Here is a 17,140-nt window from a genome sequence, read left to right as displayed (position 1 = left end):
GTGCACAAGATAGCTAATGCAGCGATTGCAAGCAGGTCAAAGAGCAAGAAAAATAGGACTAAATTCAATTTCAAATGACAAAAAATATATCAAAGAAAAAAGAAGAATGATAGAAGCCATTCTGCAAACACAAGCGAGTACCCTTTCTTTACCTTTTTTTTTCCATTCCATTTCGCCAACAACAAAACGAATCCTCACTTTTTATTTTCTTTGGCTTCCATGCAAATACAATCATTTCTTCTTCTTCGAACAAACCATCTCAATTGAATTTCACCTAAAATCATTAAACTATAAATAGAGCTTCTTTTGAAATGATGTTGGGATTAACCTGCAACTCTTGCAACAAAGAATTTAATGACGATACAAAACAAAAGCTTCATTACAAGTATGAGTAAGATCGCTACAGCCTCGCAGTGGTAGAGGGCGGAAGGATGACACTAACCATGGAAGGCAGAACAATGATAGAGGAGAAGAAGAAGAAGTACTATTCGGTATTGAGAGAAGAATCTCTGAAGAAGTATTGAAGATTGAAATAAAAAAGGTGATTTTGGAATTTAAAAAATATTTAGGTATCTTCAATTAAATTTAGAATTCTTATTAACTTTAGAATATTCAATTTTTTAACAGAATATTCTGTTATTTTAGATATTTTTATAATGACAGGAATTTAATTAAAAAATTTAAATAATATAAAGACTCAATTATAAAAAAAAGAAAGTATATAAATTTAATTAAAAATTGAGAATAATTAAACCTTCATCTTTTTAGTTACTATTTTTTTGTTTTGGATTCAACATGGTAGTTCTATCTTTTATGTTATGGTTTCTTCTTGTTTCTTCCGACATGTTTGGGTTTTTTTTTTTTTTTTTTGTCATACTACATGTTTTAGTTTGACATAATAAAAAACGAGAGAAATTAGTTGTTACTAGAGAAAGTTATAGTTCAGCAAGTCCAATTCCCATTGCACTTTTTTGTTTGGTCCTGAATTGCCATTGCACTTATTTATAGGAGTAAGAAGTAATTATTGGGTCCTTTTTCATTTAAAGGAGACCGAAAAATAAGTACTTTCAAGCACAAAAAGAAAGTACTTTTAGTTAAATATTTTATAATATTGTAATTTAAATAACAAAATTCTATTTATTTAAAATAAATAGGGTTCCTAATTAATTATTTTCTTATATAATTTTTTTCTAATAAATGTTATGTTTTTCTGTATCTATTATATCAGCTATAGTAAATTTTTAATTTTTATTTTTAAAATTTGACAAAAAATTCAAAAATACTCCTAAAATTTATTTTGTTTTAATTTTATCCCAAAAGCTTTCGATTTGTATCAAATATACCTTCGACGGCTAATATTTCAAAAAATTTAAGACTAGTTCAACAATAATTTCATAAGAACAACCATCAACACAAGCAAATCAAACAAAATTTTCATTCATTATTATTAGATCGGTCTTAAATATTTTGAAAATTTAGCCGTCGATATATATTTGATACAAATCGAAAATTTTTGAAAAAAAATTGAAACAATAAAATTTAAGAGTATTTTTAAAACTTTTACCAAATTTTAGAGACAAAAAATATACTTTACCTTTTTTTAAATAAAAATATTTAATAATATTCATTATTCTCAGTTAGAATTAGAACAAATTGAATTACCAAAGAAAATATATGATTTTTTAGATCAAGTATTTGAATATACCAAAATTTTTCTCTTCATTATTCTCATTAGTATTTAAATAAAAGATAAAATATATTATTTGTCAACCATTTTAAAAATATTCTTAAACTTTATTTTGTTTTAATTTTATTCTTAAAGTTTTTAATTTGCATCAAATATACCTCTATATTTTACTTGAATTTTATTAATGTTTTAAAAAAAATATGAGTATTTCAATGTTGCAATTATAACGTCAATAGAAATAAAAAAAATAAAATTAGCAAATAAACAAAAATATATAAGATACTGGAGTCAAAATAAATTGCAAAAATTAAAAGAAATATAAAATTAAAAAAAAGGATGAAGAAGGAAAAATAAACGTGAAATAGAAGAACATGGAAAACAGAAAAATTTTATTAATAAAAATTGAAAAAAAATATAAGTGTTTGAATTCAGAGGAGTTATTTAAGATTCCCAATTTTTACTTTGTGATGTTAAGGGGTTGAGAATTTTTTGAATTTTTAATTATTTTCTAAAAGAACCAAACTCCTTTACAATGTTAGCCTAAGACTTATTTATAGACTTTTTATGTCAACTGACAGTTACACTTTATGCACCATTTTTAGCCAATTTGAATCGTATCTGTAATTGTTCTCGCATTTTTTGTTTATTGTCAATTGAAAACTTTACAAGTAACTAAAATAACTAAATTGCCAAATAATAAATATCTTATTCCATGTCGTATTTTTGTTTTATTGCTTAAGTTAAATAATTAAATTCACATAAGTTCAATCTTTATTTGCTTTTTATACATCATTTTCTATCTTTACAGTTTTGTTGACAACTTTAGAACTCAATACTAGAATTCTTTAATATGTATTCTCATGGCAATTTCGAGTAACAATTTGTCAACGAATTTTCCTTCTTCACCCAAAGAGTGTATTTGCGATAAATCTATTGTCAAAAATGGCCAAACTTTTGTTCTTGAACTGAAGGCATCAAAGTAAAAAAATATGAAAATTTCAGGTGCTATTTCTTTTTACCATTGACGGTGTGGACTCACCTTTTATCGATCCCATTATCTTTTCCAAGTAGGGATATCAACGGGTCCCCACGGAGGCGAGGATCCCGCCTTTCGCCTCCAAAAACCCTCCCCCTCCCTGCTCCGTCCCTACAACAGGTGACGGAGATCCCGTATTTGTCCAGGACTTAGATCCCCGTGGATTTCAAAAATTAAAAATAATTAAAAAATAGAAAATAATGAGTACAACAAGAATATCTCAGTAACAAAAATCTTAGTAAATTATAATTATACAAATTTGAGTACATTAATAAAATCTAACTAACAAAAATTCAATAAACTAACTTACAAAATCTCCATAGACAATCTCAGTACAATAGTAAAATCTCAACACAACAACCAAAAACCAATAAGCATCCTAACAGTTTTTAATAAAAAGTTTCAGTAAACAATATACTCTAAACCTCAATAATCAAAAAGATCTCAATAAGCGGAAAACTCAGCACAATAAACAATAAAATTAGTTTGACAACTATTACAATAAAATGTTCATACTCAATCTTTAGCTATAATTTTGATAATATATGAAAATCAAAAATTAATTTTTATGCTCACGAAGGTTGGGTCAGGCGAACGGAGAAGAAACTACAGAGACTGACTTATCGGAAGGAAGAGCGACGAACGACGAAGTGGCTGACGACGATGATGAAGAACGATCTTGCTGGAGGCGGTGACGGAGACTGGATTGCAACAAAGACGATTATGCTCTGACGAGAAGACAAAGACCGCAACGAACACGATTCTCTTCTGACGCGATGAAAACAATGACAATTCTGCCTCTGATGATGACTTCTCAGGCTAGGTCAGGCACGAGGCGGCGATGTTCTCCTCGAGCTAGGTGTCAGGTATACGGATATGACCATTGAACTGACTCACTTTGAGAATTCCTAATGATTATAATTATCATATATTTGTCAATAGGATATTCTCAAGATGAATATAGTAATAGGGTTTTCTTTGACCTGCGACTGTCATAGTAATTAACAATGTATTTATTATACTTTGATTCCGGACACCTAATACTCTAGGGTGCTAGTTGAATGGACATTGGGTATGATTTAAATACTTGTAGAATTAATGATTAATCAATAAGAAATCCGTCAACTCTCGGTAAAGAGTTTGAGCTCTATGATTATAATGACTGAGATGAATAAAACCTTGGTCAAGGGGATTGAATGAATGGAAAAATGAGTTTCTTAGGTAATTCACAGTTTATTATAATAATGGTAACAAGTTAGAGTTTGACAATTAAACCATACTCTAAGGGTTAACTAAGAGCTGCAAAGATGGAAGGAATTATACTTTGTTCTTCTGAGGTTCTTAGTAAAAATATATTACTTCATACTATCGGGTCATTGAGGAGTATTGCTAGACGCCAACCTTAATTAGTAAATTTAGTATGACTAATTACTACCCGCTTAGTATTGAACCTATAGGGTCACACACTAACGAGTGTTCTAATTTTGTTGTAGAATTATTTAATTATTAATTTGATTTGATCAATAAATAATTATATTAATTCAATTAGAATATTATTATATTTTTTGCTAGCACCAAGAATATAATAATAGTATGATTATTGAGAATATTAAATGAGATTTGAGAATAATTAGTTATTCTATTTCTAAATTTGGATGAGATCCTAACTGATTCTGTTTTCAAATTGAGTTATGATATTATTCATAAAATTTGAAGGATTCATATTTGGAATTTTAAGATATGATTTAAATTTGAATTGAGAATCAAATTTAAAATCAGTAACAAATCTCATACTATATATATGTATGCCAAGAGTAGAGGAAATGTGAGAGAATAATAAGAGTAGAGGAAATGTGAGAGAATAATAAGAGTTTTATTCCTTTACTTCTACACACATAAGTGTATGTGAGTCTAATTCTTGGAGAAAAATTTTATGGTGTACAAAAAGTTGCAAAGAGGTTCTCAATTTAGATCAGATATCCATTGGTCAAAGAATTGACAGCAATGGTTGGTCTCGATATGGATACGCATAGCGCCTTTGTATCATCGAAGGAGAAAAAGATTTTTACTAGCATACTCAAGTATTTAGATCTGATCTAATATATATTTATTATTGAAAAAAAGTTTAAATACAAAATAGATCTTCAGGATTACTTTCTTTTCTTCCGCTGCGTGCTATAAACACATAGTAATCCTTCACAATCTGGATGGACATACTCTGGTGGCAAATCATAAGGCGGCCACTCCACAATATTTATGTGCGTTACATTTAATTTTGGATGGTAGAAGAAGATGTTACAAATGTACTTGACATGTTAACTACGTTGATTTTTTAGTCTTTGAAAACATGATTTTATCACTCCATAATCACATACAAGTTCGAGAACTCCTGATTTTTTCATTTTGACAAACTACAATCTATTGATAATGTCTTATTAGACGTGTCAATTTATTTTACTCGAATTTTTATTAATATTTAAAAAAAATATAGGTATTTCAATATCGTAATTGTAACGTCAATAGAAATTAAAAAGAATGTAATTAGCAAATAAACAAAAAAAAAATATAAAGTGATAGAAACAAAGTTGAGTTCAAATATCAGAAATAATCATTTATTCTAAAAAAACTATAGGGTCATTTAATTAGCTTTATATATTTAAGTAATATTTTTAATAATAATTTAAAATTAATTATTTATATACCATTAAAAAATATATATGTAGCAAGTAAAAATTGAATTCTTATTATGGTGGCAAAAGTGCAATGTTTTGCAATTCACACTGAGAGTTAATTAACGGTTGATACAACACACGTGGCATGACTAATGAGACTATGAGAGTAAGAAACAGTATGTGAAACGGACACGTGTCAGAACGTGAGCCAATGCTGATAAAATATCCCTCCCACGAAAAAATCTTGGAAACCGTTTCCTTCTATCATGAAGTCCAAAAAAGAAGAAAAACGAAACCGAATAACAGAAACTAACAAACAACACTCACGCCATGGCCACCAGAGCTCTTCTTTCTTCTTTCTCCCCTCCTCCTTCTTCTTCACCCTCTTCTTCCACTTCACTTTCTCGAAGATTCCCATTCAAGCACGCAACCGCAACAACTACTTCATTGCTGTTGTTTGTGTCGCATGCAGGCCGGAGGTGCTCTGTGTTTAGGGTTTCCGGCGGGAGGGACGGTGGCGGGAAGGTGTGGGCCGATGTGAGGTCGGAGAAGCAGCATCACGTCACTGAGCCTAGCAGGTTCGAGGATGAGGATGATGATGACGTTGTGACGGCACGTGACTTGGATAATGTTGTGGGAGCAGGAGTAGAAGGAGCAGCTTGGTGGCACGTGTTCCCGAAGAGATGGGTCATCGTCATTCTTTGCTTTTCTGCCTTCCTTCTCTGTAACATGGATAGAGTATGCTCCTTCTTTCCCTTCTATCATTTAACTTGAATTTCCAATTTCCAAGTTAGTAGAACCTCTAGACTATGCTTAGGAGTGTCTAGGTATGTCTTCATTTTATGTTGATTTAGTTTGTTATTAAGTTGATTTTTTCGTTATGGTTTGATTGTATTCTTTAGCTATAAATAGGTACTTCTAACAGAACCTATGTTAATTATGTGATTCATCAGTTGAAGGGCATCAATTATATTTGATTATCCAAATAAAATGCTGGGGTTGGTTTGTTGTCTTAGTGATAGACCTTTAATCACTCACTTCACACTGAAAAATGTTTATTTTGGGTACTCAATCTAACGCATATTCTGCAAATGATATGACCCTCTTTGAAACAGCATATCATCTCCTATTATCTATGTATGAATAGATGTTATATACGTCTTGGTTTTATTTTTTAAAGATGTTTCCTACAGGGTTTACTGCATCTAACTATAGTTATCTTGGGTATAGAAAATATTATGGATTAAACAGAAAAAAGAATTGATTGGTATTTAGTAACACTTTCACTATAGCTGGCATTGAAGTGTTTAATGCTTAGGAACTTCCATCTGTTTCTTATTCAGGTAAATATGAGCATTGCCATTCTTCCAATGTCAGCTGAGTACAATTGGAGCCCCAGCACTGTCGGCTTGATACAATCCTCTTTCTTTTGGGGATACCTCCTCACTCAGGTGGATCTGATTTCACCTTGAAAAGCCTAAGTTTGATTAAAAACTTGTTTCACAGTTGACAATTTCGTACTTAAAGCCGCGCCTCTAAATCATAGATAGACATTTCTCGCAGATTGCTGGTGGAATATGGGCAGACACAGTAGGGGGAAAGCAGGTGTTAGGATTCGGCGTGGTTTGGTGGTCTGTCGCAACAGTCCTGACTCCTATTGCTGCTAAACTTGGGTTGCCTTTCCTACTTGTTGCTCGTGCATTCATGGGGATCGGTGAGGTGAGGAAACACTATAGTTTCTAGTTTGTTGGGAAAATAAAGGATTACGAAGAAAACAATTGAACTGTTTATTTTGTTGTAATGAAAATTGTCTCTGATTTTAGTAATGCATTGATTTATCTGATTAGTGATAACATAGTAGGATGATCCTTTTTTTGCATAAGGAGCTTACTTCTTTTGACCCTTCCTAGGGTGTTGCTATGCCAGCCATGAATAATATCCTGTCAAAATGGGTTCCTGTGGCAGAGAGAAGCAGGTCACTGGCACTGGTCTACAGCGGCATGTACCTTGGATCGGTCACAGGGTTGGCCTTTTCACCCTTTTTGATTCATCAGTTTGGTTGGCCATCGGTGTTTTACTCCTTTGGATCTCTTGGGACAGTTTGGTTTTCTGTGTGGCTTAGTAAGGTAAAATTTGCTCATATGAATTTGTTCCTTTGCATATAGTGAGTGATATAGATGCTTCCCTGCTGAACATGGAGATATTCATATACAAACATTTTCTTAATATTATTACTAGCTTTTTCTTTTTTTTCCCTTGATGATGCTTTACTAATGCTACCAAGGGTATGTTTGGTTGGGGAATAAGAATAAGGTGACAATTTTTCATGGATGAATTTTATTGTAATTTCACATAGAACTCCTCCATAAAATTTCCACCCGTTTTTTACATCCCAACCAAAAAATCCTGAATTTCGTGTCTCAGTTGCATTTTCACATTTTTCATATGCTTATCATGGGAGCTGCTGTTGTAGGCATATAGTTCACCTCTTGACGACCCTGAACTGCGTCCTGAAGAAAAGAAGTTGATAACTACTAATAGTGTTTCAAAGGAACCTATTAAAATGATACCTTGGGGATTAATTTTGTCGAAACCACCTGTGTGGGCACTAATCGTATCCCATTTCTGCCATAACTGGGGAACTTTTATTCTTCTTACTTGGATGCCAACATACTATAACCAAGTAAGCTTCTATTTCTTTCGGCATACTACATAGTACATACTTGCGAAATTTGTACAGCTACATCCATGTCCAATATCCTTTTTCTCTGTTTTTACATTTCCATGTAAAAATTTTTATTCAGTCTCACAGAATATAATGTACGAGCATGGTTGTTGATAGTTGACATTTTAGCATCATACTTAGTAAATTTGTCAAGCATTGGCACTTGGCATGCATTCAAGTTACTATTGTATGTTAATACTTTGACATATAAAAGATTTTTGATTTGTAACTTCCTCATAACTTGGAAAAAACATGTGACACAATTTGAAGTTGACATGTTAATTTCCAACATAATCCTAGGTCTTGAAGTTCAATCTTACAGAATCAGGGCTATTTTGTGTTTTGCCATGGCTTACAATGGCGGTATCTGCAAATGTCGGTGGTTGGATTGCAGACACTCTTGTGAGTAAGGGTTTGTCGGTTACAAGGGTCCGCAAGGTATGTCTCTTCAATCAATTGTTTTTCCTTATCAGTTCTTATAGTTTTGTATGTGAATTCATCAGAAATTTCGAAGCGTATTTGGAACCTATCTCCTGTTATCTATCCTTCAATTCAAGTAATAAAACTAATGAAAGAAAATCAATCTCTAGTTTTATCTCTGAACTACCTTGAGATATTTAAGTAGATTCTTCATTCTTATACTTTTCTTCTTTTTCTAAATAAGTTAGAACAAAATAATATTCTGTTTTTTTTGTTTACATTAGTTTTTATTTGAGATTGTTCAAGAATGATAGTTAATATTTTTGCTTTAATTCGTTATGTCTTATAAACTATAACCCACATTATATGTTACAATTTGATCTTTCTATTTTTTAAGAACAAAGTGTCAAATCATTTCTTTTTTTTTTCTTTTTACATTTGGTGAAGGGATACCTTTCCCTTTTCTGTCCTTAACAATACCTTCCCATTCACTGTATATTTCAATGTTTTTATTTGCAGATAATGCAAACGGTTGGATTTCTTGGCCCTGCTTTCTTCTTAACACAACTGAGCCATGTTAATTCTCCTGTGATGGCCGTTTTGTGCATGACTTGCAGTCAGGTTTGCTTCTTGTTTCTATTTAATCCTGCATGGGATCTATTTTGTGTTTGCGTATGTCCTGTCCTCTTTAATATTTCTGGAGAAAGAGTCACTACTAAAGAAGTTTCTTAAATTTGACTATATTATCATATGGTTGTTAGTTCATAACTTTATGATGTGTAAATTTGATTGGCAAAGATGAGTTTCTAGACAACAGCTAGTAACTTACCATATGAGAGCACAGCTAGAAAACTTTCCCCCGTTTTGCTAATTTTTTTGTAGACAATTGGAAATTGTTTGTTCGTTCATTGAGATTACTTAACTTGTTTTGTATTATTCTTTAATAGGGAACTGATGCGTTCTCTCAGTCCGGTTTGTATTCAAACCATCAAGATATAGCCCCTCGATATTCGGTAAGTGTTTTCATTATGGTGAAGACTCACATGCAGTTGTTTTTATGTGAAATTGATAGTTGAGAACTGGTAGATGATTTGATATGTTTGACTGAATTATTATCTAACCGTTCTTAGCGATCAACTTCTCATAAAGACAACTTACATGTGAGTTTCTATTTTTTGTTATACCTAGATTTTTCAGCTGAAAATTTATGTTTGATATGATGCATAAGAGTGTTAGAGTTATCTTTTTTTTTTTTTATATTTTTTTATCGCTAATTCATGGCCATCTCTAATCATATCATATCCTCACCATTTGGTTAAATTGTTACATCATTTAGGAACTGATGGTTTCTAAATTACTTTCGTAATGTGCTCCTTAGGGGATACTGCTTGGTCTGTCTAATACTGCTGGCGTATTGGCTGGTGTACTCGGAACAGCAGCAACAGGTTACATTCTACAGCATGGTAAGTACTTTTCTGCCTTTCTTTCTTGGTTACTGAATAATGACCGTTAGTTTGTGTAGTGCACAATCTGGAGAGTATCGGTGAAACTATTGGTATTGGTACTTGTAATTTAACAGGAAATTGGTGATGTGTTGATCATGTATTTATTAACTAGTAGTTTCATGTTCGAGAGCACTGCCCCTTTTGGGATATCCAATACTCTCGAAAAACATTGCTTCCAAAGTGGGATACACGTGGTTCTACCAAAAAAATCAAACTATAATTCGAGCACATTTGACTGCATTCAATTCAAGTTCTTAGCCACTTTGGTTGATTCGGAAATTAAGCAAGCTACTGTAAAGTTTGAATGCCATCAATACTTGATGCAAGTCTGATCTTCTGGGTGAGAATCTAATAGTGCCTTTCTATTTGATTTGTTTTCAGGTTCCTGGGATGATGTTTTCAAGGTTTCAGTTGGGCTCTATTTGGTTGGAACCGTGGTGTGGAACCTTTTTTCAACCGGCGAAAAGATCTTGGAATAACTAGAAAGCAGTTATTACAGACTATCGGTTATCGTCACACCTTATGCATAGATGAATCCTGCCCACGGAACAGGATGGTCTATGAGAAGAAAATTAAAGGAGGTTAAATCAGGAAGCAACGCATTCTTTTGGTGCCTGACAAAATGGTAAATTTTGAAGATAGAGCATTGAAGATAGCTTATTCCTTGAAAGGTGAATTATCAAAATTTAATTCCGTGATGTTTTTTCATCATGGGAGAAGTTCCTTATTTTTTCCCCATCTTTTTGGTGGGAAATTCATATTGCTATATTAGCCACTTGATTTAACATCATACATGTAAATATAATTTCTATGCCATCACACCAATTTTGTGAAATTAATAGGGAAAAAAATGTGATTCAAATTCATGATGTATTATTCAATTTTCACAATTCAGCAAGCTTCTTTTGTCTCCTTTGCAATTTCCTATCTACCTTTTGTACTTGAATCTTTTAGGCAAAGTAGGCAGTGAGTATTACCAACTGATATCTTTTTTCTTTTCTTGTTGGGAACTGATTGATATATGGTTGGTTTTCTTTAGATGACTCTATGTATGAATCTTGACATTTGTCACCTTTCTGATTCCAAATTTACTTCATATTCAGTAGAGAAATTTTTGTTTTCATTTGAAAATTTATTATGATATTATCTTGTGTTTATTTTTATATGACTGCCATGTTTATTTTTCACTATTTGTGCATATTTTTTTTTGCATATTTTTTATTTTTAGTATTAAAAATAAAAAAAATATTTTTTATACTAAAAAGAAAGCATGCAAAAAATACAAAAAAATGGTAAAAATATCATTCTTCTAAAATTATTACATGATAATAAGATGATATGAAATGTTCATGAGAAAATATATCATAGAGATTGGATATGATTACTTCTATATTGATAATACTAATTATGCCTACTAATTAACTGAACTAGCCCAATCATGTTTATACATGAATGTATTTCAATAATTAAACAAGTAACATCTTTACATTGTATAATTTGTATTTATTGATGAACAATATGAATATGAAGAGAAGCCATATCTTCTGATATGGAAAACCAAATAAAGCATAAACATCACAAAATGATACTTAGTTGACCCACCCGCCATCCATATGTTAATGACCGAACAAAAGCAATAAATAATACATCAAATTACAAGATTAAATTGACATATACACCCTTACAAGTATCATTAAATGACAACATTACCCTTTGTTCTGTATACTCCCATTGTATATGCAATGATCAAAACACCCTTCCTCTATGCATACGTGGCATTCTCTGGTAGAAGCTGACGTGGCTGTAAGTAAACACGGAGCCCATTCTTCATGAACAGCGTAAGCGACATCTTCTGCTCCACCTTGTGACCGGGAACCGGCAATATCCGGTACCTCAAAAGCACAGCCGCTGCCACAGACTTCATCTGAAGGTAAGCCAAGTCCTTGCCCAAGCAGGTTCTCGGTCCAGCATTAAAAGCAACGAACTTAAACCCATCTTTTGGCTGTTCGAATCGAACCCGGTTCTCCTGAACCGAAATCCAACGCTCCGGTTTAAATTCCATGCAATCCTCACCCCAAACACTCTTCATTCTCCCAACAGAGTAAATCGAATAAGTAACCGTCGAACCCTTCGGAACGAAGGTGCCATCTGGCAAAACGTCGTCGTTTAATGCGTACTTAAAATCCTCGGGAACTGAAGGGTACAAACGCAGCGTTTCGGAGAGTGCGGCTTTGAGGTAAACGAGCTTCTCCGCCTCCTCGAAGCCGATAGCATTCTCCGTCCAGCGACAGCGATCCGAGCCGCGGGAGGCGGAGAGGACCGCCGTGAGCTCGCGGAGGATGCGATCCTCGACGGCGGGGTGGGAGGAGACGAGGTGGAAGAACCAGGAGAGGGCGACGGAGGAGGTGTCCCTGCCGGCGAGGACGAAGTTGAGGGCGATGCGTTGGAGTGCGGCGGCGGAGAAGGGGTTGCCATCGCCGTCACGCTTGTTGGTGAAGCGGGAGATTAGGTCGTCGGAGGATGACTTGTCACGATTGGAGACGACGACGTTCATGTAATCGTCAACCACCTATGCATGGAACAGTGAAACACTCGTGCATATTAATTTTTCATAATAATAATAATTAAAAAAAAAAGTTGACTTCTCTGACCTTCAAACTGTCCATGAGCCTCTTTTCGGAACCAATGCATAGAAGCTTCTTGAACCTCCACAAGATCCCAGGGTAATACAAAAGCCTATGCAACGTAGCTTCAGTTGCAGAATCAAAGGCATTGCAGAAAGGGTTTTCAGGCAAATCCGGTGACAAAGTTTCTGGGTCCTTCCCAAACGTGAGTCCACAAATGTTATCAAAAGTCAACCTGAGAAGAAGGTCCTGAAGGTCCACCGCTACACCCTCCTTTGCTGCTTTATCCAAGATGCACCACAACCGGTCCTTGATTGTACGGTTCACCCATCGGCTCATGGCATGCTTTAGGGTTCGCGTCGTGAACTCCAAAGCCGCCGTCTTGCGCTGAATCAGCCACGTGGCACCGTCGCTGTTGAAGATCCCTTGGCCCAAGAGATCATGGAATGCTGTTTGCCAATTGGGCCCTTTCGGGTAATTATCAAATCGGACTTTGAGCACGTGCTCGATGTTCTTGGGATTGGACGTGACTGTGTAAAACCCTTGCTTGCGTGCCAAGAAAGGAAAAGGGAGGATACAAGTCTGGTATGTGGCCGAACCAGAAACTTTGATTCGGCCTATTAAATTTAGGGTAATCCAATCATGAACCCGGTTTCGATTCATGAAAAGGATTGGAAGGCTTCCAAGGAAAGGATACACTCTCGGACCGGTTAGGGTTCGAGAGAAAAGGTGGAACCAAAGTAAATATGCGAATAACAAAGCAATAAGAGTATAGAGTAGAGGAAGTGTCTCAATTTCAATCATGGTGATGGTAGCTAATACACCTTTCCTTAAGTAATATTGTTGATGATATATAAAGATTATGTTACGATATGGTGTTGGAAGGAAATAAAAGGGTGAGATTGATGAATTTATAGGGGTGACATGCATGAGAGGAGTTTAGGAAGGGTTGTTAGGAATAATTAAAGGAGTACAGTGTGGTGTTACTTGTTAGGTTGTCAGAGTCTCAAGAAAACTTGCAAGTGTAAGTATATATACCATCCATGCATGTACGCATTATTTTTCCTTTCATCTTTCGGTATATGGGAGGTTCTGATTAATTTAAAATTAATTAATTTTTTAAGTTGTTTATATTGTTTAATCTTTGTGTTCTTGTCTTATACTTTCTCTTTAAAAAAATATGGTAGGCATGAAAAATAAATCAAGTATGACGTATGAAATTGACGTATGTTGACAAGTATTTTCAGTGTCAACAATAGAGCTCCACCAATAATTAATTAAACTTCTTTAACACTACAAAAAATATCGTTGAATTTAATATCTTGAGTTACTGTCAATTTTATCGACAAATTTATGGAGGTTTTGTGCTAGGATTCGTTATAAGTTTTGTGTTAGAATTCGTTATGTGACGGATTAATTTTTTCGACAATAAATTTATGGATAATACTTGGCGAGAAATAGGAGAGAATAGGCGTGAACTTTAGCTTCGAATTTACCGTTGGTAAAATCTGACGATAAGCTATTTTTAGTTAAAAATTATGTTTTGGTGACATGCAAAGAGCTACCATCGATAAATCTCACGGTAATCATCCCTAAAATGGAGAGTATAAATGTCTCTCCCCCTTCATTTCGAAAAGTCTCTCTCTCGAAACTCCTTTTTTCCATTTCTCTCTCTACCTGTTCCCGCTGCCGCCGTCGCTCCATCCCTAGCCTCTCATCGCCGCCTCTCCCTCTATCGGAAACCAGCCAGTTTTCCACCGCCACTATCCAGCACTGCCACCGCTTCATCTTTCTCTGTCACTGTCAGATTCCATGTATCTACCTCTTATATAAATTATAATTTAAACTTTATTTACACGTTAATTTAGGGATTTGGAATTTAATTATTATATACTAATTTAAGGTTAATTTAACGTAAAATTTTCGTTTTAATTATCATATGGTAATTTAGGTTTTATTCGTATTTGTTATTAGTTATTATAAAATAGGATTTGTGTTGATTATGTTAGATTTGTGTTGATTATTCAGGTTATTGAAATTGGTTTGATGATGAAGAAATTAAAATAAATTATATGATTTAAAGTTTGTTTATTTTACAAAGTTAGATTACTTTGAATATCTATTAAATGTACTGTACATTAAGTTGATTAGTAAAAACAATTGAAGTTTCTTGGTGGGTGGAGAAATCTGAATTTCAGCGAAAATTCTGTCAAAATTTTTATAAGATTTTGAGTGAAATTGAAAAATTAAAATTATATTTTTAAAAGTCTTATAATTATGTTTAAGGTTAATAGATATTTATGTCAATTATGACATTAATTGGTTCCTCCTTAAAATTCTTATTTTAAGTGTATGTTTTGTGTTATTTGTTATAATTATTTGTTGTTCATACTTTTTCTCATATTTGTTATAATTATTTGTTATTTCTTGAGTTTCTTCTTATGTATTATTTATTGGTATTTGTTATGTTATTAATATGTTTACTCTATTGAGTGTATTAATATGTTTAGAGTTGGTGAATTTAATTGTGTTTTGACTAGTGTTAGTAATATATTCGCTGTGCAGACATGACTACAAGTAGCAGAAGTAGGTCGAGTGGGTCACGTGGTCGTGGTAGAGGGCGGACTTCCACCAAATCACCAATGACTGCCCAGTGATCACCCTCTACCTTGACTACTCCATCAACTCCTGTGACGTCACAAGTGGGTTTAGCAGACTAGCATTTCATCATGGTCTCGAACTCGAACTACGTGTCTCCTTCTGCTACGCCTTCGCAGATCCAACGATGATAGAGCCCATGGTGGGTGATTCCTTCAGTGCCCCTAGCAAGATGCCCCTCTACCACCGCCCGATAGCATACAAGCGTGACTATATACAATTTTTTAATCATACGTTTGTTAATCTTAAGTGACTATATACAAGATGCCCCTCTACGTTTCTTCCAATAATGTTGAATTAATTAACTGTATTTTATTCCGACTAACTAATATTGGTGAATCACTTTGTACAGTTGAAATTCATATACGGGATGCAAAGCATAATCTCATGATCAGGAAGATCTACAACCACTGGGCAGCTAAACGTTTTCATCAGCAGATGATGAGCGACGTTTGTAATGGGCGCGACCACCTAACATTGTGGATCTGTCTAGCCATCAAGAAGGATCTGTTGGCCTATTTTAATCATGATGAGGGGTTCAAGCGTCACCGTTTGACGAACGTCGCTAACAGAATTTTGCCTAGGTCGTCAAAGTATACGGGTGGTCAGCAACCTTCATGAAGACGAAGAGTAAACTGGTAAGAATTTTGTCATTGTTTAATGTTTTAGTAGTTACTTTAACTAGTTGTTTAATTTATTTATTTATTTTATTGGTTGATATATAAATTTATAGTCTAAGTCGTTAGATCGTGAGAATACTTTCAAGTATACCCATACTTTGAAAGCCAACAAAGAGAGATTTGCTGACAAGCGGTCAATGACCCATTATGTGAGTTTAAATTAACCCTAAGTTTCAAATTTATATATTATTTGGTTTCAAGACAATTATTTAACTGTTATCCTAATCATGACGTGTGTGACATAGAAGGATTACGCGCAGAGGTTGGAGGCCGTGACTCAGCAATCTCATCTGCGAACGACGAAGCCGGCTCTGAGACCTCAGTGGTTGATCCTAATAGGATTTGGCGCAAGCCCCCCTCTAAGCCTCACAAGAATCGCCGCTTCGAGTTGGGGTCGTTCTTCACTAGTGGCCTTCATTCTTCCGTGTTGGTAGCTTCCTCTGCCTCTACCTCTGCCACCAGCCCTTCCAATCCCTAGGAAGTTGTCGGCTTGAAGGAGGAGGTGCAGAAGCTGACACAGGAGCTTCACTAGCAAGTGGAGTCGTCTGAGCAGAGGTACAACGACCTTCTAGCACGCGTGGGAGGAGCCGTTGCCATTAGCTCGGACCTGACGGAGAAGTTGGAGTAGCTAGATCGGTTGCGAGAGTAGATGGAGGCGTACAACCAGTAGATGCACACTGGAGGCAGTGACACTGCTGATTCCAGCGGCAACGCTGTTGGTAGGGCACCAACATCAGCATCTACTCCACCGCCTTAGCAGGGAGACCAAAACGACGACGACGATTACCGGGATCTGTAGGGATTTTATTTTCTTGTTTTTCTAATTCATTGTATTCTACTTTTGTGACATTTTGTTGTATTCAGACCATTTATTTTTAATACCATAATTTGTTGATTTCTGCTACTTTTAGATTTCTGCTAATAATTTTGCTAACAAGAGTTTTACTTTGACTATTAATTGTAGCTTAAGTATGCCAAAAAAATAAAAAATAAAAATATTACTGTAAAATTTACCGTGGGATTAATCTAACGGTAATCATCAACTCATTCTCGACAAATTCATTGAAAATACTGACGGAAAATTCGTCGATAATTAACGTCGGACGAAAAAAATCTTCCAGTAAAAAATTTCC

The 17,140-nt window shown here is 34.4% G+C and overlaps 2 protein-coding genes across 2 annotated transcripts; one reads left to right on the top strand and one right to left on the bottom strand.

Annotated features, from left to right (window-relative positions):
• Positions 1-5,660: 5,660 nt before the first annotated feature.
• LOC130960760 (sodium-dependent phosphate transport protein 1, chloroplastic-like) lies at positions 5,661-10,957 on the top strand. Its single transcript, XM_057886224.1, has 10 exons — positions 5,661-6,133; positions 6,739-6,846; positions 6,959-7,114; positions 7,306-7,521; positions 7,869-8,078; positions 8,421-8,558; positions 9,060-9,161; positions 9,488-9,553; positions 9,919-10,003; positions 10,427-10,957. The coding sequence occupies exons 1-10, from the start codon at positions 5,726-5,728 to the stop codon at positions 10,522-10,524; spliced, it is 1,587 nt and encodes a 528-aa protein (XP_057742207.1). The 5' UTR covers positions 5,661-5,725; the 3' UTR covers positions 10,525-10,957.
• Positions 10,958-11,502: 545 nt separating this feature from the next.
• On the bottom strand, positions 11,503-13,534 carry LOC130970817 (cytochrome P450 86A1-like). The gene is made up of 2 exons (XM_057897015.1): positions 12,697-13,534; positions 11,503-12,614 (listed from the first exon to the last, which is right to left on the bottom strand). The coding sequence occupies exons 1-2, from the start codon at positions 13,471-13,473 to the stop codon at positions 11,808-11,810; spliced, it is 1,584 nt and encodes a 527-aa protein (XP_057752998.1). The 5' UTR covers positions 13,474-13,534; the 3' UTR covers positions 11,503-11,807.
• Positions 13,535-17,140: the final 3,606 nt, after the last annotated feature.

This window comes from Arachis stenosperma, chromosome 1 (assembly GCF_014773155.1).
Source record: "Arachis stenosperma cultivar V10309 chromosome 1, arast.V10309.gnm1.PFL2, whole genome shotgun sequence".
In the NCBI taxonomy this organism is placed as follows: Eukaryota; Viridiplantae; Streptophyta; class Magnoliopsida; order Fabales; family Fabaceae; genus Arachis; species Arachis stenosperma.
This window is presented reverse-complemented; position numbering and strand designations above follow the sequence as displayed.

Bases quoted from the DNA above. Each gene is read 5' to 3' on its own strand.
- LOC130960760 (XM_057886224.1), top strand. From the start codon at position 5,726: ATGGCCACCAGAGCTCTTCTTTCTTCTTTCTCCCCTCCTCCTTCTTCT. The intron at 6,134-6,738 runs GTATGCTCCTTC...TTTCTTATTCAG, and splicing joins TTCTCTGTAACATGGATAGA to GTAAATATGAGCATTGCCAT. The intron at 7,115-7,305 runs GTGAGGAAACAC...GACCCTTCCTAG, and splicing joins CATTCATGGGGATCGGTGAG to GGTGTTGCTATGCCAGCCAT.
- LOC130970817 (XM_057897015.1), bottom strand. From the start codon at position 13,473: ATGATTGAAATTGAGACACTTCCTCTACTCTATACTCTTATTGCTTTG. The intron at 12,615-12,696 runs GTCAGAGAAGTC...TTCCATGCATAG, and splicing joins GGCTCATGGACAGTTTGAAG to GTGGTTGACGATTACATGAA.